The sequence below is a fragment of the Scyliorhinus canicula genome, chromosome 17 (genome assembly GCF_902713615.1).
Source record: "Scyliorhinus canicula chromosome 17, sScyCan1.1, whole genome shotgun sequence".
Lineage (NCBI taxonomy): Eukaryota > Metazoa > Chordata > Chondrichthyes > Carcharhiniformes > Scyliorhinidae > Scyliorhinus > Scyliorhinus canicula.
The window spans coordinates 121401389-121424100 of record NC_052162.1 but is presented as its reverse complement, the minus strand read 5'-3'; the positions used below and the strand labels follow the sequence as shown (position 1 = coordinate 121424100).

The 22712-nt window shown below is 48.6% G+C and overlaps 2 protein-coding genes across 2 annotated transcripts in view; one reads left to right on the top strand and one right to left on the bottom strand.

The window, feature by feature from the left end:
* LOC119951768 (zinc finger protein 721-like) overlaps positions 1-22712 on the top strand; it is a 290874-nt gene that overhangs the window by 10233 nt on the left and 257929 nt on the right. The gene's annotated exons all lie outside the window — the stretch shown is intronic.
* On the bottom strand, positions 10985-22644 carry LOC119952368 (gastrula zinc finger protein xLCGF3.1-like). Its single transcript, XM_038776074.1, has 3 exons — positions 22605-22644; positions 18087-18169; positions 10985-12041 (listed from the first exon to the last, which is right to left on the bottom strand). The coding sequence occupies exons 1-3, from the start codon at positions 22642-22644 to the stop codon at positions 11232-11234; spliced, it is 933 nt and encodes a 310-aa protein (XP_038632002.1). The 3' UTR covers positions 10985-11231.

Genomic DNA, 22712 nt, shown 5'->3' with positions numbered 1-22712 from the left:
TTCCAACAAGGAAGTAATTGGTTGGGTTTGATTTGTCCTGTTTACTGTTCCCTTTAATGTCAGCAATCTCCTGGGGACACCAGCCCTTTAAGTGTGAACATTAGGAAAGAGACCATCATTTTAGCCAGACAAACAAATGTGTCAAGCTGAGGGAGCAAAGGATGTCAATGTCTTTGAGAGAGAGACCTGGGCCAAGCTTTCCAGAGTCTACACCCTCCCTAGATTCACTTCCTTTCCCTTCAGTTGCTGCAAGCGACCAATTGAAGGTCAGAATGAGAAAATATATGGAAAGGGGGAGAAAAGAAAGTGTTTTACTCACAGATGTTGGAGACAGGGGAACGGTTCAGTCTATGTGCAGCTCAAGCTCATTCAGGGTTGGGGGAATAACAGCTTTGCTCTGCACAAACCTCCATGTCCAGCTTCCGCATTGAGACAATGGGGGAGCTCTGATTGGCGGAGGAGAAGAGTCCTTCCGGTCCTCCAATCTTCCAATTGGTCAACACCTTAGCAGTAAGGTCAGCGGAAGTGACCTCTCCTGTACATGCGCAGCTTCGCCTTCCCTTAGACATGCGCAGTCCCGGGCCAGGGGAGGGAGAGATCAACGAAGGCCGGAACTGTCAGCCGGTTGCCTGGAAACCTTGTCTCGAGGATATGTGGGGAAGGAGAACACCGGGTGAGGGCGCGCTGGGCAGTGACGTCACCGCGGAACGGATTTATTCCAATTGGCTGATTTAGAGGACGAGCTCCTTTGTGATGTCACAATGTGGAAGTTGGACAGTGAGTTTGAGTAAAACTTTTTCCTCTGGGCAACATCTGGGAGCAAATCAATGTCTCCCCCTTTCAGAAGGTCATAAGATATAGGAGCAGAATTAGGCCATTTGGCCCATCGAGTCGAACCCTTCAACCCGATGAAAAATCTGTCGAACTCCTCCCTAAATTTACTCACTGTCCCAGCCCCACCGCACTCTGGGGTAGTGAATGCCACAGATTCACAGCCCTTTGGGACAAGCAGTTTCTCCTCAACTCTTTACAATTAGCTACCTCTTTTTTGAAATAATCTTAATTGTCACAAATATGCTTGGGAGGAAACCGAAGCGTTGGGTGGAATCATAGAATTTATAGTGCAGAAGGAGGGCATTCAGCCCATCGAATCGGCACCAGCCCTGGAAAGAGCACCCCACCCCAGCCCAGGCCTCCACCTCATCCCCGTAACCCAGTAAACCCACCTAACCGTTTTGGACACTTAGGGTAATTTATCATGGCCAATCTACCTTTCATCATGGCCGATCCACCTAACCTGCACATCTTTGGACTGTGGGAGGAAACCGGAGCACCCAGACAAAACCTACGAAGACATGGGGAGAACGTGCAGACTCCACACAGCAAGTGACCCAAGCCGGAATCGAACCTGGAACCCTGGAGATGTGAAGCAACTCTGCAAACCACTGCTAGCACTGTGCTGCCCCACCTCTCGTTCTAGAATGCCTGAAAGACGTGCTGTTAGGTGAATTGAACATTCTGAATTCTCCTGTGTACCCTAACAGGCGCCAGAATGTGGCGACTTGGGGAGGTTCACAGTAACTTAATTGCCGTGTTTTTAAAAAAATTTAATCTACCCAATTCATTTTTTCCAATTAAGGGGCAATTTAGCGTGGTCAATCCACCTAGGCTGCACATCTTTGGGTTGTGGGGGCGAAACCCATGCAAGCATGGGGAAAATGTGCAAACTCCGCATGGACAGTGACCCAGATCCAGGATCAAACCTGGTACCTCGGTGCCATGAGGCAGCAATGCTAACCACTGCGCCACCGTGCTGCCCCATTGCGGTGTTAATGTGAGCCGACTTGTAACAAAAATAAAGATTATTATTATTAAGTGGGAGTAGCCTCTCCAAGGCAGCCTTCAGGACGCGCAACAATGCAGAATCGCTGAGCAGAAACTTATTGCCAAGTTCCGCACACGAGTACAGCCTTGACCGGGATCTTGGATTCATGTTGCATTACATTCACTCCCCCCCCCACCATCTGGCCTGGGCTTGCAAAATTCTACCAACTGTCCTGGCTCGAGACAATTCACACCTCTTTAACCTGTGATTATCCCTCTCTCCAGTCACTCCATCTGGACCTGTAAAGACTTAATTACCTGCAAAGACTCGCATTCAAAAGTATCATCTTGCATCATTGACTTTGTCAATGTATATGTTTCTGGAACCCACCTCTTCATTCACCTGAGGAAGGAGCTGTGCTCTGAAAGCTAGTGATTCGAAACAAACCTGTTGGACTTTAACCCGGTGTTGTAAGACTTCTGACTGTGCTCACCCCAGTCCAACGTCGGCATTATTACCACATTGAAGTAAAGGGGCAAAGTGGCAGCATGGTGGTGCAGTGGTTAGTGCTGCTGCCTCACGGCGGCGAGGTCCCAAGTTCGATCCCAGCTCTGGGTCACTGTCCGTATGGAGTTTGCACATTCTCCCCGTGTTTGCGTGGTTTTCACCCCCACAACCCAAAGATGTGCAGGGTAGGTGAATTGGCAATGCTAAATTGCCCCTTCATTGGAAAACATAAATTGGGTACTCTAAAATATAAAAAAAAGTAAAAGTGCAAAGTCTATTTATAGTTTAAGAGATACATTCCTAATAAAAATAGTGTTCAGGCATTGTTGCTTCTAGTTTTTTGCAGTAAAATGCATAAAACATGAAGTTATTGCCTCATGACTCTTTAATTTGTTCACTGGGTTTAGAATTTATCTTTTAAAGTTACTGATCTTTTCAGAAATCTTACACAGTTGATTTCGAGCTACAAGTTTCAACTTCCCATTAAGCCTCAGGCAACTTCTGTCTCTCTATTGCTCATGTCAATGACAGCCCAGCAGCAGAGCTGAGGGCTGGAGATAGCGTCACTCCTTGTAGGAACTGGAATCAGTAGATAGAAGAACCATAGTTTCTGGTTCAGCTTTGTGTTAGCTGTCTGACCATGATGACCGTATATAAATAGCTAACCAGGTAATATGTTGTGAGGTGGGTTTAGAAACAGACCCTGGGTAGACGACTTCATTGAAGCTGTGGGCTTGTCAGCTGCACAATGAAACCAGACATCCAACAGCCACAGAGACCTCTAATATTGGACACTGGGTTTAACCCTGTTCTGTATTAAACAGACCTATCTGATACTGGGGATGATATAGTTAATCTGACCCATAATTTATTCAATTCCAGAAGTGAATAACATTGATTCAAGTACAGTGATTACTCTGTTAATCTGTGAACAAAGTGGTGTCAGTTCATGCAGATCTCTGTCTGAACTCAATTTCATGACTTATTTTTGTTACTGTCTCGGGAACCTCTCTCTCAAACTCTCTTTTCTCTCCTCTCTCTCCTGCCTCACTCAGTCTCTGGTGCTCCCCTCTCTCTCTGGTGCCTCTCACTCCCTCTGCTGCCTCTCTCTCCCTCTGTCACTCTCAGCTGCCTCTCATTCTCTGTTATCTGTACTTAGGAAGGCAGGTGTGATAGTTTCCTTTGGTAGCCGAGAGCCGAGAATATAAGAGCTGGGATATTGTGCTGGAACTGTATAAAACACCAGTTGGACCACAGGCGGAGCACTGCAGACAGTTCTGGTCACCACATTACAGGAAGGATGTGATCACACGAGAGAGGCTGCAGAGGGGATTCATGATGATGTTACCCAGGGTGGAGAATTTTAACTATGAGGAAAGATTGGAGAGGCTGGGGTTGTTCTCATTTGAACAGAGGGGGCTGAGGGGAGATTGAATTGAGTTGTGTGTAATTCTGAGGGGCCGAGATAGAGTGAATATTTCCCTCAGCAGAGTCCAGCCCCTGCAATCAAACATGAAGTGGCTGGTGTGTCAGGAAGTGGGATGAGTGAGTGACTCTCTATCCGCACAGAGAACATGTAAACAGCAGCTCCCCAGTTTGAACTCGCTGGTGTGTCAACAGGCTGGAGGATTAGCTGAATTCCATCCCACTCCAGGAGCATTTTTCAGCAGGCTGCCTGACTGAGAGAAGCTCTGTCCACAGACAGAGCAGATGAATGGCCTGTCGTTAATATGTTGACGCTGGTGTCATATTGATATTGTTCATTCCGGGGACTTCCGGTGACAACATGTAGGTGGATGTCACACGTTAGGTGGCTCCTGCGAGAGTCTCGGATTTTTGGACTTTTGTGCCTGGTTTTGGGACAGTTTTTAGATGAGTTGTGGGAAGTCATAAGGAGGCTGACGAAGTCCCAGAGGAAAGGTGCTGGAAAGAAGGGGGTGAGCGAAGGTCCGCCGGCGAGTGCTGCTGTGAGTCCTGCAGGAAGGAAGATGGCGGGGGCTGGGTCGTTGGGTGGAGCCGCTCCCCTCACCGGGGAAACTCTGACCGAGGTGATGTCAGAGCTTCAGACATAAGTAGATATTACCCCTTTGAACTGAATTGGCCACATTCCTCTCGGAGGTCTGTTCTATTCTCTGAGCCATCCCCATTTGTCCCAGTTGATCCTCGGTCGTCGCTGAAACGGAATCTTCGATGCTTGGTTCTTATACTCCTTCTGACCCGTGTCCCAGACAGGTCAAATTTACTCTCCTTCAAACTGTCGAATGACATATTTCTTCTAACCACAGATCCATTCTTCAGACATTGTGGTTAAAGGTGTCAACTCAGGTTCTGCTCGGCATTTCACACTTTTCCATTAGTGCATCGCAGACAACAAATAGGTCACCGGTCAAAAGGTAACAGGTCTCATTTCAAATTGACCAAAACCTTCCCATCATGCTTGCAATCAGTTATTTTAACACAAACGGGGTCTTATCGCTACAGTTTGAAAGGCTGTTTTGCCAAGCATTTGGAGGTGCTTCAGACGGAGATGCTGGCTTCACTTTAGAGGTAGAGGAGGCGATTGCCCTGGTAAAGGTGGCAGGGATGGAGACATTGATCAAAGTGTGGGAGCAAGGAGTGAAGTTAAAGAGCGTGGAGGAGACACTGTTGCAACACAGCAACCAGTTCACCTCGATGGGTGAGGAGCTGTGGAGGGTGGCAGAGGTCAACAAAAGGCTCAGAGCTAAGGGAGGGGAACTGCAGAACTGGTCAAGGAAGAAAAAATAGAAAATCGTGGGCCTGCCTGAGCAGTGGAGAGCCTGAGGCCGATCGAGTACTTTGCAAAGAATGATGCTGAGTTGATGAGGGAGGGAGAAGATCCACCGGCTACGCATTAGACAGGTCTCATAGGTCACTCAGACCGAAGTCTGGAGTGAATGAGCCACCAAGGGCGGTGATAGTTTGCTTCCACAGCTACCACGTGAAGGAGAAGGTTTTGAGCTTGGCACACTAGCAATGCCATGTAGGCACACTGGCAGTGCCACCCAGGTGCCAGCCTGGCACTTCTGGGGTGCCCAGGTAGCACTGGCAGGGGTACTGCCAGGGTACCACATGGGCAGTTCCAAGGTGTCAGGCTGGCAATTTGCTCGCACCGGGGATCAATTCCGGGGGTGCACTGCCCATGTGAGGTGGTGTGGGGAGGCCCGAGGACCGCTTATAGGTGAGTTGGGACATTGGGGGGTCCGGGAGTTGAGTCAGGGGGTCAAGAGCTCAGGACGCCATTTAAAAACGGCATCCTGATCTCATCCTGCACTGAGGAGATCCTCAATGCAGGAATAATGCTAAATGCAGCCTCGGGTGGCATTCCCCACCGGAGCAGTAAAAAAAAAAGAGGAATGCCATTAGATAGCGAATGTGAAGCGGTGTTGGTAGATGCAGATACCAAGATCTGACAGTGGAGTAGTAGGTGAGGAGGCTGGTGGCCTTTGGACGGGTGAAGGGGGCATTGTACGGCAGCAGAGTGTGATTTGGAGTGGTCTAACCAGCAAAGCTGAGAGTCACTCATAACGTGAAGGATTTTTATTTTGAGCTGGTGGAGGCGGCGGAGGCATTCGTTCAGGCTGAAGGACTGAGACTGAGATGAGAGTTGGGATTTGGGCTTGGTTGTTGGGAACGTGAATTGTGTTCTCTTATTGAGGGTTTTCTATTTGAATGGGGTTTGTTTATGACTCTTAAATGTGGGGGTGGGGTGGGGTGGGGGGGGGGTAGTTTATCTGCATGTGTTATGGTGTTTTCCTTCTGGGTGCAGTTCTGTATCGTCCCAGTCCCAGGCTTTTGCAGACTGGGCTCCGGATGAGTAATGGCGCCGGGAGCTCCCACAATCCGCCGCGCCTGGGAAACCGTTCTATCGGCCGCACGGGCCTGTGGCCCGGGTCTGCGCATGTCGAAAGGATGGAGAAACGCGCATGTGCAGAAAGAACCCGCCCTCGAACTTCTCACTGAAATGTTGACCAATGGAAAGGGTCAGCGAACTGGAGGGACGTTGGTCCTCCAACCAATAAGAGCGCGGGCTTGGTGTGAATGAAGATCGAGCTTCATACAAACTAAAACCTCCTCCTGTCTCCAACATCTGTGAGTAAAACACTTTCTTTTCTCCCCCTTTCCATTTCTTTTCTCATTCTCACCTTCAATTGGTCACTTGCAGCAACTGAAGGGGAAGGAAGTGAATCCAGGGAGGGTGCAGACTCTGGAAAGCTTGGCCCAGGTCTCTCTCTCTTAAAGACATTGACATCCTTTGCTCCCTAAGCTTGACACATTTATTTGTCTGGCTGAAAGGATTCATAAAATTTACTGTGCAGAAGGAAGCCAATTGTCCCATTGAGTTTGCACCGGCCCTTGGAAAGACCACCCCACTTAAGACCACCCCGTAACCCAGTAATCTCACCTAAACTTTTTGGACACTAAGGGCAATTTAGCATGGCCAATCCACCTAACTTGCACATCTTTGGACTGTGGGAGGAAACTGCAAAACCCGGAGGAAACCCACGCAGACAAGGGGAGAACGTGCTGACTCCGCACAGACAGTGAACCTGTGGGCACAGCAGGATGTTTGTCTGCATGAAGCTGAAACGTCATTAACACAATGCCCGCGCTCTGATTGGTTGGAGGAACACAGTCCTTCCGGTCCTCCAACTCTTCCCATTAGTTGCTGGCCGACTGGAAAAAATTGGGCAACGGATGTCACGTGGTCATGGATGTTCTTTTGACCTTAATGGGAATAACCGTCACTGAGCATGGGCATCTTCTCCTCTCCCTTGGACGTGCGCAGTCGCTGTCGTCCGTCCCCCGCGCAGTGGATAGAGTGGTTTCCCCGGCATGGGGGAGTATGGGAGATTCAGCCGCCATTAACCATCTCCATACCAGTTTCCAAACCCCTGGGACTGGGATAAAAGTGGGAGCTGGGGGCAGTGACCCCATTCCAGACAAAATGTACATGTCACTGGGTTTGATTTTGACGTCCCCCTTTGAAAACAGTTTGTTAACTTCAGACAACTGGGTAACATATTGAGGAGGGCAACAGTTGAGAGTGAAGCTGAACCCGAGAGTCAGCACCTTCAGGGGAGGAGAATTGTGGAAAAACAGGAGGAGGATAATGGGATGAATTAGTGTTACAATCAATAGGGAAGGAGTGTGTGGAGGCAGAGTCAGAGAGCAGCAGTATTTTCTGTCACATGATCATGAGCTTGGACAATTTTACCAAATCATCTGTGAAACCTGGATTTACAATGTCCGTGAAAACACCTTGGGATGTTTAATTACATTAAATGTGCTGTATGAATGCAGATTACTGTGTTATTGAAGACTGACACTTGAGCTCCTCCACTACCCAGAACACCAAGACCCAGATCATGAACAGTCTGATTAACCAGCTTATTTACACAGATCAGCCCAGCCCACCCATTCTCAGTGAATCTGCTGTTCTCAGGCTCCTTTGTAACTCCATCACTGCCCTCACTGTGCTGAGCTCAAGTGTGAATAAAGCATTTATGTCTTCAGATTTTTAGTGTGAGGTTAAACGTATCAGGAGACGACGAATAGGTCGGGTCACTCCTCTCATTAAAATACAAGTCTGAGGGACTAATGGAGAGCTGTAAATTATGAAAAATTTTGATACTCATGGAGAATGTTTTTACTTGTGAGGGTAAGAGCAAAACTAGAAGCTATCAATGTGAGATAATCTAATCAGGAATTCAGGTGAAACCTCTTCCTCAGAGAGTGGTGGGAATGTGAAACTCACTACCACAGGGATTGGTGGAGGTGAATATCATCAATATATTTATGGGGAAGCTGGATGAACACGAGGGAGAAATGAAAAGACGGAGACACTGATAGAGTCAGATGGGAAAGCATGAGAGGAAGCTCAAGTGAAGTATAAACACTGGCATGGATTGGTTGGGCTGTTTCTGTGCTGTATATTCAATGTAATTTAGCCTGGTATTGCCTTTAACTCTCACATAGTCGATTCTGGGTAAAAGAGAAAGTTTCACTCCCAGAAAAACATTTCAGCTCATTGTTTCCAGCTATTGTCCAATCAGTGCCTCTTGTCAGCCAGGTGTCCATGTGAGGAGTCAAGGTATTCAATTCAACTGCAAAGATCTCCTGTAATTTGTACCAATATATCTTTGAAGAGCAGATTTTTTTTTCAAATGGACTGGATTATTTAAATTTATCAGGTGTTACTCAATTCGTTAAAGTGCTGAATTATCAGACTATCTGATTCAAATCAGAGTTTGTTTTATACAAAAGTAGGCACATGATCAGCACCCCATTCACCATCTCCACCATTGATACCCAGTGGCAGCAATGTGTAGCATCTCCAAGCAGCACAGTAGTACAGTGGTTAGCACCATTACTTCACATCGCCTGGGACCGAGGTTTGATTCCAGGCTTGGTCACTGTCTGTGAGGAGTCTGCACGTTCTCGCTATATCTGCGTGGGTTTCATTCGGGTGCTCTGGTTTCCTCCCACAAGTCCTCAAAGATGTGCTTGTCAGGTGAATTGGACATTCTGAATTCTCCCTCAGTGTACCTGAACAGGTGCCGGAGTGTGGCAACAAGGGGATTTTCACAGTAACTTCATTGCAGTGTTAATGTAAGCCTACTTGTGACAACAATAAAGATTATTATAATAATAAAGAATATTATTACTATCTCCCAACATTTATTTTCTAAGGGGCCTCTGTGGAGTTGAGGTTACAATCAGATCAACCGGGAACTTATTGAATGGGGGAGCAGGCTCGAGGGGCCGAGCGGCCTACTCCTGCTCCTAATTCCGATGTTATCACATCCTTTATAATAGATTGTAGCATTTTACCTCCTACTGATGTCAGGTTAATGGGTCTGTGGTTCCCCGTTTTCTCTCTGCCCCCTTAAATAGTGGGGTTACATTTACCATCTTCCAATCTGCAGGAACCATTCCAGAATCTATAGAATTTTGAAAGATGATCACCAATGTATCCACTATCTCTACAGCCGCCTCTTTCAACACTCTAGGATGGAGAGCATCAGCTTTTGGGGATTTATTAACTTTCAATCCCATTAATTTCTCCAGTGCTACTTTTTCACTGATACTAATCTCTTTCAGTCCCTCATGCTCACTGGTCCCTTGGTTCTCTCGTGTTTTTGGGACAATTTCTGTATCTTCCTCGATGAAGACAGACACACATTGTTTAGTTTCTCTGCCATTTCCTTATTCCCCATTATAAACTCTCCTGTCTCTGCCTGGAATGGACCCACATTGGTCTTTGCTAATCTTTTCCTTTTCACATTCCGATAGGAGCTTTTCCAGTTCTCCCCAGTTTGCTGTCATATTCTGTTTTCTCTTTATCAGTTTCTTGGTCCTCCTTTGCTGAATTCTAAAACAAGTTCCCAATCCTCAGGCTCACTACTATTTGGGCCACTTTATGAGTCTCCTCCATTGATCAAATGAAATCTTTAACTTTTCTTGTCAGCCACGATAGCTTCATTTTGCTGTTTAATTTTTGCTTCTGAAAGGAACCTATATTTTAGGTAAATAAAATGCTAGCGGTTGCCTGTCTACTGTCTATCGTCATGCATAGAACAACAAAGAACAAAGGACAGTACAGCACAGGAACAGGCCCTTTGGCCCACCAAGCCTGCTCGGATCATGATGTCTGTCTAAACTAAAACCTTCTGTGCTTCCAGGATCTGTATCCGTCTATTCCCATCCTATTCATGTATTCGTCAAGATGCCGCTTAAACATCACTATCATACCTGCTTCCACCACCTCCTCCGGCAGCAAGTTCCAGGCACTCACCACCCTCTGTGTAAAAAAACCTCCCTCACACATCTCCTCTAAACTTTGCCCCTCGCACCTTAAACCTATGTCACCTGGTAATTGGCTTTTCCAACCTGGGAAAAAGCTTCTGACTATCCACTCTGTCCATGCCACTCAATTTTGTAAACTTTTATCAGGTCGTCCCCCAACTCCGTCGCTCTAGTGAAAATAAACGGAGTTTATCCAACCTCTCCTCATAGCTAATACCCTCCAGGTCAGGCAACAACCTGGTAAACCTCCTCTGTAAGCTCTCCAAAGCCTCCACATCCTTTTGGTAATGTGGTGACCAGAATTGTCGGCAATATTCCACGTATGGCCTAACTAAGGTTCTGTGCAGCTGCAGCATAACTTGCCAATTTTTATACTCAATGCCCCGACCAATGAAGACAAGCATGCCGTCTGCCTTCTTAGCGACCTTATCCACCTGCATTGCCACTTTCAGTGATATGTTTATTGTCATTTCCCAATCTACCCCAGACAACTTGCCCCTCAAACCATGACAGTTTCCTTCTGCGAGAAACACCCAGATAAATTAGGCAAAAGAACCATGTCACCATCATAGCCCATCTTAATGGCAACATGGCTGCTTTGGGAACTAAATATCTTCCAACATGCAAACACCTATTCATTCTGTGCTCCTCGTCAAACTTGGAGCCAGGTAATCGCAACTAGCCTCAAAAATGGTCAGCCCCCCGGAGGCAGAGGTGTTAGACCGGCCAGTCCAGCAGAAAGAAACCCTCCAATCATCACCATTCACCAGATGTCATAATGAACAAAATGCAGTCCTGGATGTCAGTGAGAGCAAAAACAATAACAACGGAGCCAACATCTGTAATTTATTGTGAACTTGTTGGAGTCACAACAGGTGCGATGAATCACAAAACCCTGCCCCACATTGAGAGCAGATGAATGGACTCTCCCCAGAATTCACTCGCTAGTGTCTCCATAGTTGGGATGGATCATTGAATGCCTCTCCAGCTCAGAGCAGGTGCATGGCTTCTTCCAGGTGTGAACTCACTAGTGTTCCTGCAGGGTGTATGGATATCTGAAGCTCTTCTCTCACTAAGAGCAGGTTAACGCCTTCTCCCCTGTGTGAACTCGCTGGTGTCTCTGCAGGTGGGATAACTGAGAGAATCCCTTCTCACACTGAGAGCAGGTGAATGGCTTCTCCCCAGTGTGAACCCGCTGATGTATCCGCAGGTTGGATAACTGAGAGAATGCCTTCTCACACTGAGAGCAGGTGAATGGCCTCTCTCCTGTGTGAATTCGTTGGTGTTTCTGCAGTTCGGATGATTGAGTGAATCTCTTCTCACACTGAGAGCAGGTGAACGGCCTCTCCCCAGTGTGAACCCGCTGATGTATCCGCAGGTTGGATAACTGAACAAATCCCTTCTCACACTGAGAGCAGGTGAATGGCCTCTCCCCAGTGTGAACGCGTTGGTGTGTCAGCAGGCTCGATGAAGTACTGAATCCCTTCTCACACTGAGAGCAGGTGAACAGCCTCTCCCCAGTGTGAACTCGCTGGTGTATCCGCAGGTTGTCTAACCGAGTGAATCCCTTCCCACACTGAGAGCAGGTGAACAGCCTCTCCCCAGTGTGAACTCGCTGATGTATCCGCAATTTGTCTAACTGAGTGAATCCCTTCTCACACTGAGAGCAGATGAATGGCCTCTCCCCAGTGTGAACTCGCTGGTGTTTCCGCAGGTCGGATGATTGAATGAATCCCTTCTCACACACAGAGCAGGTGAATGGCCTCTCCACGGTGTGAACGCGCTGGTGTGACTGCAGGTTGAATAACCGAGTGAATCCCTTCCCACACTGAGTGCAGGTGAACGGCCTCTCCCCAGTGTGAATGCGTCGATGAGCTTCCAGCTGAGATGGAACCCTGAATCCCTTCCCACAATCTCCACATTTCCACCGTTTCTCCAGGGTGGGGGTGTCCTCGTGTCTCTCCAGGTTTGCTGATCAGTTGAAGTCTCGTTCACACACTGAACATGTGTATGATCTTTCCCGACTGTGAATGGTGTGATTTTTTTTCAGTCTGTGTAACTGGTTCAAACACTTTCCACAGTCAGCGCTCTGGAACATTCTCACTCTGGTGTATGTGTCTCGGTGCTTTTCCAGTCACACTGATGTTTTGAAGCCGACAGAAAAGACAAACATTTCTCCTTCTAGATTCAAAGTCCGGTGATATTCAGTTCCAAGCAATTGAGAGACTCAGTCAGATTGAGACGTGATGTTTGAGATTTCTGTCTGTAATTCCTCCTCTTCTAATTTCCTGTAAAAAAAATTTACAAAAGTTATTTATCTTCTCCTCATTTTGGAGAAGGTATCCTGAGGGTAACGACAGTCTGGCCGTGGGGTTAATCCTCCGGGTCCTCAGTCTTATTGAGGAATGTCCCCTTGGATCTATTGTGGTGGTGATTCTTTTGTATTTTGTTATTATGGGAGGATTTCTGTGTTGTTGACTTCATCCTACTCTGGTACAGACGGGACTTTTATCAGTGAAAGGAGCAGTTTATAAGAACATAAGAACTGGGAGCAGGAGTCGGCCATCTGGCCCCTCGAGCCTGCTCCGCCACTCAAAGAGATCATGGCTGATCTGTTGTGGATTCAGCTCCACTTTCCGGCCTGAACACCATAACCCTTAATCCCTTTATTCTTCAAAAAACTATCTATCTTTATCTTAAAAACATTTAATGAAGGCGCCTCTACTGCTTCACTGGGCAAGGAATTCCATAGATTCACAACCCTTTGGGTGAAGAAGTTCCTCCTAAACTCAGTCCTAAATCTACTTCCCCTTATTTTGAGGCTATACCCGCTAGTTCTGCTTTCACCCCCCAGTGGAAACAACCTGCCCCCATCTATTCTATCTATTCCCTTCATAATTTTATATGTTTCTATAAGATCCCCCCTCATCCTTCTAAATTCCAAGGAGTACAGTCCCAGTCTACTCAACCTCTCCTTGTAATCCAACCACTTCAGCTCTAGGATTAACCTAGTGAATCTCCTCTGCACACCCTCCAGCGTCAGTACGTCAGGCTAAACAAACGTCAGGCCAAAGTAGACATTGGGCCAATTCAAACTGATTCTGGAAGGCTAGTGATGGGAGATGAGGAAATGGCTGGAGAACTTAATAAGTACTTTGCGTCTGTCTTCACAGTGGAAGACGTTAGTAATATCCCAAAAATTATAAAGGGTCAGGGGGCTGAGTTGAGTATGGTTGCCATTACAAAAGAGATGGTGCTAAAAAAGCTAAAAGGTCTTAAAATTGACAAATCTCCTGGCCCCGATGGGCTACACCCTAGAGTTCTGAGGGAGGTGGCTGAAGAAATAGCGGAAGCGTTGGTTGAGATCTTTCAAAAATCACTGGAGTCAGGGAAAGTCCCGGACGATTGGAAGATCGCTGTTGTAACCCCCTTGTTCAAGAAAGGATCAAGACAAAAGATGGAAAATTATAGGCCAATTAGCCTAACCTCGGTTGTTGGTAAAATTCTAGAATCGATCGTTAAGGATGAGATTTCTAATTTCTTGGAAGAGCAGGGTCGGATTAGAACAAGTCAACATGGATTTAGTAAGGGGAGGTCGTGCCTGACGAACCTGTTAGAATTCTTTGAGGAGGTGACAAGTAGGTTAGACCAGGGAAACCCAGTGGATGTGGTCTATCTGGATTTCCAAAAGGCCTTTGATAAGGTGCCACACAGGAGGCTGCTGAGTAAGGTGAGGGCCCATGGTGTTCGAGGTGAGCTACTGGCATGGGTTGAGGATTGGCTGTCTGACAGAAGGCAGAGAGTTGGGATAAAAGGTTCTTTTTCGGAATGGCAGCCGGTGACCAGCGGTGTCCCACAGGGTTCAGTGTTGGGGCCGCAGCTGTTCACCATATATATTAATGATCTGGATGAAGGGACTGGGGGCATTCTAGCGAAGTTTGCTGATGATACGAAGTTAGGTGGTCAGGCAGGTAGTGCTGAGGAAGTGGGGAGGCTGCAGAAGGATCTAGACAGTTTGGGAGAGTGGTGCAGGAAATGGCTGATGCATTTCAACGTGAGAAAATGTGAGGTCTTGCACTTTGGAAAAAAGAATCCAAGCATAGACTACTTTCTAAACGGTGAGAAAATTCATAATGCCAAAGTACAAAGGGATCTGGGAGTGCTAGTCGAGGATTCCCTAAAGGTAAACATGCAGGTTGAATCCGTGATTAAGAAAGCGAATGCTATGTTGTCATTTATCTCAAGAGGGTTGGAATATAAAAGCAGCGATGTGCTACTGAGCCTTTATAAGGCTCTGGTTAGGCCCCATTTGGAGTACTGTGTCCAGTTTTGGGCCCCACATCTCAGGAAGGACATACTGGCACTGGAGCGTGTCCAGCGGAGATTCACACGGATGATCCCTGGAATGGCGGGTCTAGCATATGAGGAACGGCTGGCGTTCCTGGGATTGTATTCATTGGAGTTCAGAAGGTTAAGGGGAGATCTAATAGAAACTTACAAGATAATACATGGCTTAGAAAGGATGGACGCAAAGAAACTGTTTCCGTTAGGCGAGGAGTCGAGGACCCGTGGGCACAGCCTTAGAATTAGAGGGGGTAAATTCAAAACAGAAATGCGGAGACATTTCTTCAGCCAGAGAGTGGTGGGCCTGTGGAATTCATTGCCGCAGAGTGCAGTGGAGGCCGGGACGCTAAATGGCTTCAAGGCAGAGATAGATAAATTCTTGATGTCGCGAGGAATTAAGGGCTATGGGGAGAATGCTGGGAGGTGGAGTTGAAATGCCCATCAGCCATGATTGAATGGCGGAGTGGACTCGATGGGCCGAATGGCCTTACTTCCACTCCTATGTCTTATGGTCTTATGGTCCTTTCTCAGGTAAGGAGACCAAAACTGAACACACTACTCCAAGTGTGGCCTCACTAACACATTATACAATTGCAGCATATCCTCCCTAGTCTTAAACTCCATCCCTCTAGCAATGAAGGACAAAATTCCATTTGCTTTCTGAATCACCTGTTGCACCTGTAAACCAACTTTTTGCGACTCATGCACGCACACACCCAGGTCTCTCTGCACAGCAGCATGTTTTAATATTTTATCATTTAAATAATAATCCCGTTTGCTGTTATTCCTCCCAAAATGGATAACCTCACATTTGTCAACATTGTATTCCATCTGCCAAACCCTAGCCCATTCACTTAAACTATCCAAATCCCTTTGCAGACTTCCAGTATCCTCTGCACTTTTTGCTTTACGACTCATCTTCGTGTCATCTTCAAACTTGGACACATTGCCCTTGGTCCCCAACTCCAAATCATCTATGTAAATTGGGGGCCACACTGATCCCCGAGGGACACCACTAGCTACTGATCGCCAACCAGAGAAACACCCATTAAACCCCACTCTTTGCTTTCTATTAATTAACCAATCCTCTATCCATGTCACAACTTTACCCTTAATGCCATGCATCTTTATCTTATGCAGCAACCTTTTGTGTGGCACCTTGTCAAAGGCTTTCTGGAAATCCAGATATTCCACATCCATTTGCTCCCCATTATCTACCGTTTTAATAATGTCCTCAAAAAATTCCACTAAATTTGTTTGGGGAAACTTTGGTGCCTCTGGTGTAAAGTGAGTTGGAGGAGAGGGTAATGGCACATGCCCGATTGTGGCGTGAAAATTTGATCTTGTTCTCTCCTAACTAATAGAAGCAGTTAATCTGCAAATTTTCTCAGGGAATGTACGGGGCATCCATCACCCTATCAGAAGGAAAAAGACCCTCTCCTTTCTTAAGGAGAAAGTCGACATGGCTTTATTACAGGAAACCCATCTGAATTATGAGGAACACTTTAAATTGAGGCGGGATTAGATGGGGCAGATTTCTTCACCTCTTTTTCATCCAGTCGCAGGGTTGTGGCGATGCTTATTATACACTATCCAAGCAGTCAGGGTAACCCTGCCAATTACAATGTACATGTCAATTTCCTTTGTGCCGTTCCTCCCATCCCCCGTCCCTCCCCCTCTGCCCCCTTCACTCGTCGTTTCTGGGTCCTTTCCTGGGCCCTTCACTGTACAATGGGAGTTCTCTGTTATTTACAAGTGGACGGTGCCCTCCCTTCCCCCCCATTGATGGGCCTCCCCCCCCTTCCACCCCGCGCATTCCCTGTCCTGTTTTAAACCTTCCCTTGGGTGGGGGGGGGGGGGGGGTTCCTCTTCCTGTGTTTTTGTTCTGGGCTCTCTGGTCTCTGTGTCGGTTGGTTTCTGGTTCTCCCTCCTTGTCCCAGTAGCCCCCCCCCCCCTTCCTGCCTGTTCCCTGTGATCCCATTGGCTCCCATACGCGCACCCCCGCGCCCCCCCCCTGCCCCCGCCCGCCCCCCCCCGCCCCCCCCCCCCGCCCCCGCCCGCCCCGCCCCCCCCCCCCCCCCCCCCGGGCGGGTTTTACGGCAGCGCGCCCCTTCCCGACCGGGGACCGATTCTGGTCCCCGGTCGGGGCTAGCAGCCCGACGCCGTAGGCTCCGGCAAGACGGGCTTAACAAAAATCGTTAAGCCCGCTTGCCGGAGTTAGCGCTGGCTGACGCGTCATATGACGTCAGCCGCGCATGCGCAGTTTGGAAGACTCCAACCCGCGCATGCGCGGGTGACGTCATCGCGTTTTTGCGCGAAACCCGCGCATGCGCGGGCCGGGTTGCCCCTCAGCCGCCCCGCGAATGGATACTGCGGGGCGGCGGAAGGACAAGTAGTGCGCGGGCATCGGGCCCGCTGCCCGCGATCGGTGCCCACCGATCGCGGGCCCATGGCACCCTTGGCACGGCCGTGGTACTGCCGTGCCAATCGGTGCCATGGTTATTAATAGCGAGTTTGTGACGCCGTTTTTACGAACGGCAAGACCAGGTGTGTTTGCCGTTCGTAAAAACGGCGGAAAGGGCTGGGACTTCGGCCCATCTGACAGCTGAGAATCGCTGCCGGCCATAAAAAAACGGCGGCAGCGATTCGGGTCGGGACTTCGGCGGGGGGGGGGGGGGGGGGGGAGAATAGCGGGAGGGCGGCAAAAATGTCGGGAAGGCCCTCCCGCTATTCTCCCACCCGTCGTGGGGGGCGGAGAATTTCGCCCTATGTCTCGCTGTGACCAACGTGGACGAAGCTGCACAGGCGTGACTGACGCTCATTCAAGTGTCTGTCTGAAACCGCGCACCAGGGACTGAACGCAGGCCGACCATTTTGGTTGAAGCCACACTCACGTGACTGACGGATTTGAAGCCGCGGAGGTGGGCCAACGCTCACTCGAGCGTCTGGTTGAAGCTGCACAGGTTTGATGGGCATTGTTGAAGCCTTGCAAGTGGGCCAATGCTCACTCGAGTGTCTGGTTGAAGCCGCATAGTTCACTGCATTTTCTTTCCCTTTGTCTATTTGTTATATTTCTCCCTCCATTGTGTCAGAAAATAAATAAATAAATAAATAATGCCGAATACAAAAAGAAAGGGAATGCTCCGGGTTCTGATTGAGGAGCTGTGAGCTCCATCACAGGGTTCATAGCGGAACATCAATCTCAGTTAATGCAGAAAGATGGTTGGGACCCACACCTTACGGCTGGGGAACAGGAAAGCTGGCGGATGGGTCAGAAGAAGGATAGAGAACAAAAGGGGTAATAATTATGAGCAGCCTATTTAGTGAATATTTAGACAAAGGAATGAGACAATCCAGCCCAGCCGGTGGCTCCAGTTTGCAGCAACACAGTTGGGCAGATAGGGTGGGGCCGCCCCAGTGGATAAAACACAATCACCAACCGCCCTTGGGCCGAGGATACTGAGCCTCATCTCCCTGTGGCCAGAACCACAGGGAAAAGTAGAGACATTTAGTAATCCCACAGGGTAAGGCTAATCCTGAAGGAACACAAATTTGCTGAGGAATGGCAATGGTGTCACTTTACCTGCCTGAAGCTGCAGGAAACTGAGCGATAATTCAGCTGGACGGTTGGAAATGAAATACAGGCTTGTGTCTCAAAGGAAAACTCTGTGAAAAAGCATTTTTGCAAACTTTAAGCCAAGGTCATTCAAAGCAAGTTGATAAGGACAAGTACAGCTCCTCCTGCGATTACCAAGGGGGAGGCTGCCCTAAACATTCAGTCATATATCCTCCCCTCCCTTGTACTGGTGAGTTAGCAACAATTATAGTTAAAAATGTAACAAATGAATTTACTGTTCCATTTGAGATGCTAATAAGAGTTCTTTTAATTGGGTTTAGTTCTAAAAAAAAATGTTTACAATTAGTTTGCATAGGAAACTAAACTTCATCTAATGTGAAACTCTGATTTGAAAAAAATCAAACCGCTAGGATTCAAGAGATAGGTTTGAAAGTAAGCAGCCCATGTTAAGGTCAGTCTGTTCCATAACAAAGATAAGCCGAGTTTGGCAGCCAATCCAATTTTAACTCCCCAGTACATTTGGGTGATAAAACATGTTGAGAGTCAGTTTTTCTTAAAATAGTTTTTTATTCTCCTCTTTTCTCCCATTTTACACCCACCAACAATAATCAGAAACAAATATGTCAAACACCATTTCAATAAGACCGACCCCATCCTCCCACCAAACCCCAAACATTAGCTCACATGTTCACATAAACAAATGACAAAAGGAATGAGGAATCGCTCATGGTCGCCATTAACACACACCGCGCCCCTCCCCCAACCCTCCCACCCACACGGCCCAACAATGTTATCCAGTTCTTGAAAGTGCATAACGAATAATGCTCATGAATTGTAGAACCCGTCCATCCTTCCCCTCAGTTCAAACTTAACCTTCTCAAGAGTCAAGAATTCCAACAGGTCCCCCCGCCACACCAGGGCACAGGCTGGAGAGGCTGCTCTCCAACCCATCAGGATCTGCCTTCGGGTGATCAACGAGACGAAGGCTACAACATCTGCCTCCGCACCCGTTTCCAACCCTGGCCAGTCCGACACCCCGAATATGGCCTCCTGGGGGCCCGGGTCCAGTTTCACGTCCACTACTTTAGAAATTACCCTCAAAACCTCCTTCCAGTACTCCCCTATCTTTGGACAGGACAAAAACATATGAACGTGATTAGCAGGGGCCCCCCGCAACGTTCACACACATCCTCTACTCCTTCAAAGAATCGGCTCATCCTCGCCCTCATAAGGTATGCTCTGTATACCACCTTCAGCTGTATCAGCCCCAACCTCGCGCACGGGGTGGAGGCATTCACTCTCCGGAGCACCTCACACCAGAACCCCTCCTTCATATCCTCTCCCAACTTTTCCTCCCACTTTGCTTTGACCCCTTCCAGCGGTGCCTTCTCCTCCTCCAAAATAGCTCCATAATCCACTGACACTGCCCCCTTCTCCAGTCCCCTTATCGTCAGCACCTCCTCCAGCAATGTGGAGGCCGGCTCCACCGGGAGGCTCTGTATCTTCTTTCTGGCAAAATCTCAAATCGGCATAGATCTAAACATTTCTCCCTGCTCCAGCCCATACTTCACTTCCAGCTCCTTCAGTCCTGCAAACCGACCCCAAAGAAACAAAATCTTTTAGTGTCTTAATCCCCTTCTCCTCCCATTTCTGAAAATTTCCATCCCACCTCCCTGGCTCAAATCTGTGGTTCCCCCGAATCGACATTTTCCTTGATCCTGCCCCCAACCCGAAGTGTTGGTAAAACTGTCTCCAAATTCTCAATGAAGCTCTTATTACTGGACTCCCTGGGTATTTCCCCGGAGCTATCGGGAGCGGCGCTGTTGCTAATGCTTTCAATCCCGAACCCGCGGGACAAACCCTCCTCCATTCTGACCCACTGGGAATCAACCCCTCTGACCCAGCTCCGCACCTTCTCCACATTCGCTACCCTGTAGTAATACATCAGGTTTGGAAGACCCAAACCCCCTGCCTGCCTTCCCCTCTGTCGCAGCACCTTTCTAACTCTGGCCACCTTCCCTCCCCATATGAGCAAAGTAATCCTTCCTGCAATCTCTCTGAAAAAAGTCTTTCGCAGGAAAATCGGCAGGTATTGAAAAATAAACAGAAATCGCAGCAACACGTTCATTTTAACCGCCTGTGCCCGACCCGCCAGTGCCGAAGGGAGACCGTCCCACCTTGCCAGATCGGCTTTCACTCTCCCCACCAAACTAGAAATCTTGTACCTGCGGAGCCCCCCCCCCCCCCCCTTCCCCTCGGGCAACCTGCACCCCCAGGTACCGAAAGTGAGTCCCTGCCCAAGGAATGGCAGCCTCCCCACCCCCGTCCGAGACACCACAAAAGACTCACTCTTGTCCAGATTTAGTTTGTACCCCGAGAATGAGTCAAACACTCGGAGCAGCTCCAATATTCCCCCTATCGAGACACTCAGGTATAACAGCAAGTCATCAACATATAAGGACACCCTGTGCTCTATTCCCCGCCCCCCCCCCCCCCCCCCCCCCAGTATTCCTTTCCATATCCCCAAACTTCTTAATGCAATGGCCAATGTCTAAATCACGAGTGTAAACAGCGGGGGGATCATCACCTATCACCTTGGGAGGCATTCCACCAGCCTACCCACCAGTACCTTCGCCAATACTTTTGCGTTTACATTCAGAAGCGATATAGGCCTATGCGACCCACACTCCGTCAGATCCTTATCTTTTTTTAGCAAAGTTTGTGGTAACATCCCCCTCCCTATCACCTCTTCAAACATCCCCACCATCAGGGGTGCCAGCTTATCCTTGAATTTTTTTAATAATATTCCACCGGAAACCCATCTGGCCCTGCCACGTTCCCCGACTGCATCCTCCCAATCACATTTTTTATCTCCTGCTCCACTATCGCTCCTTCTAATGTAGCCCTGTCCGCCCCCCCCCCCCCCCCCCCCCCCCCCCCACTCACCCCCTCCTAACCTCGGGTACTCCAGCCCATCTAGAAATTCCTGCATCTCCCAGTCTCCCCCAGGTGGCTCTGACCTGTACAACCTCTCAAAGAATTCCTCAAAGACCTTGTTAATCAGCTCCGGAGCCACCACCAACTTCCCTCCCCTGTCCTGCACCTGGATAATTTCCCTTGCCGCTGCTTCCCTCCGGAGCTGACCTGCTAACATACCCGCCTTCTCTCCATGCTCAAAAACTGCCCCCCTTGCTCACCTCAGTTGGCGTACCGCCTTCCTGGTAGACTATCGGTCAAAGCTCCCCTGTAGTTCCTTCCTCTTTTCCAACTTCGCTGGGTCCACATCTTCTGCATACCTCCTATCTACCTCCAACATCTCATCTATTACCCTCTGTCATTCCAACCTCTCCTCTTTGTCCACCCTCTCCTTGAACAAAATCACCTCATCTCCTCTCCACCGCCTTTAGAGCCTCTCAGACAACTGCCCACCACACCTCACCCGTACAGTTGAAACCTACATATTCCTCAATTTTGTCACAGAACCCTCAGCCCCCCAACAATCCCACACCTAATTTCCACCCCGGCCTCTGCGCTACCCCCTTCTCCAGCACCATATCCACCAATGCGGAGCATGATCTGGTACTACAATTGCCGAGTATTCCAACCCCTTACTCCCAGCCAGCAAAGCCGTCCCCACCACGTAAAAGTTGATCCGCGAATATGCCTTGTAGACTGCCGAGAAAAATGAGTACTCCTGTTCTCTCGGGTGCAGAAACCTCCAAGGGTCCACCCCTCCCATTTCCACCATTAGCCCAGTAAACGCCTTCGCCCTCCCTGATGGGACCAGCGAGCACGGCCGTGACCTGTCCAACCTGGGCTCCTGCACCAAGTTCCAGCCCCACTATCAGTTCGTGTGAGTCCAAATTGGGAATGGCCCCAAACACCTTCTTTGCGAATCCCACATTATCCCAATTGGGACTGTACACACTTACTAGCGCCACTAACCTCCCCTGCAGTGCCCCTGTCACAATCGCATACCTACCCCCCTGATCTGTCACCACCTTCTCCATCTGGAATCGTACCCTTTTGCTGACCATTACCGCTATCCCTCGAGCCCTTCCGTCAAATCCAGAGTGAAACACCTACTAACCCAGCCCTTTTTAAGTCTCACCTGGTCCTTCACCCTCAAGTGAGCCTCCTGCAGCATTGCTACATCGGCTTTCAAACCTTTAAGATGCGCAAGCACCCTTGACCGGACCTCCCAACCCCCTCACGTTCCACGTGACTATCCTAACTGAGTGTCTCTCACTCCCCCCACCCTTCTGATCCACCATTATCATACCACCGGGCCCTGCCCCATGAGCCTGACCCACCCCTATCCATTATTAACATTGAACCCCTTCCCCCGCCCCAGTGCTTTTGTTGGTCCTCTCATTCGACAGCAATCCCACGTTTCCTCCCTTCTTCGCCGCTGCTTTTTGCATCTTTTTTTTTTCCAGTGATTGGTGTCATTCTTTTATTTAACAATGTGATATTCCCAATGAGAGAGTGACCTCGAGGAATTGAGCTGAGTTCTAACTGTACCATCAAGCAACATTGCATAATATTCTGTATTAAACCCCATTCCCATTTGTTTCAGTCTGAAATGAACTTAGTTCAATGAATTTAAACTATGTGACGACGGAGCAATAT

Excerpts from the sequence above, each read along its gene's own strand:
- LOC119952368 (XM_038776074.1), bottom strand. The coding sequence starts at position 22,644 with ATGGGGTTTAATACAGAATATTATGCAATGTTGCTTGATG. Across the intron at positions 18,170-22,604 it reads TTATGCAATGTTGCTTGATG|AGTTTTCCTTTGAGACACAA; the intron begins GTACAGTTAGAA and ends GCTTTTTCACAG. Across the intron at positions 12,042-18,086 it reads TTTCCTGCAGCTTCAGGCAG|CTGGAAGCTCATCGACGCAT; the intron begins GTAAAGTGACAC and ends GTTCCATCTCAG.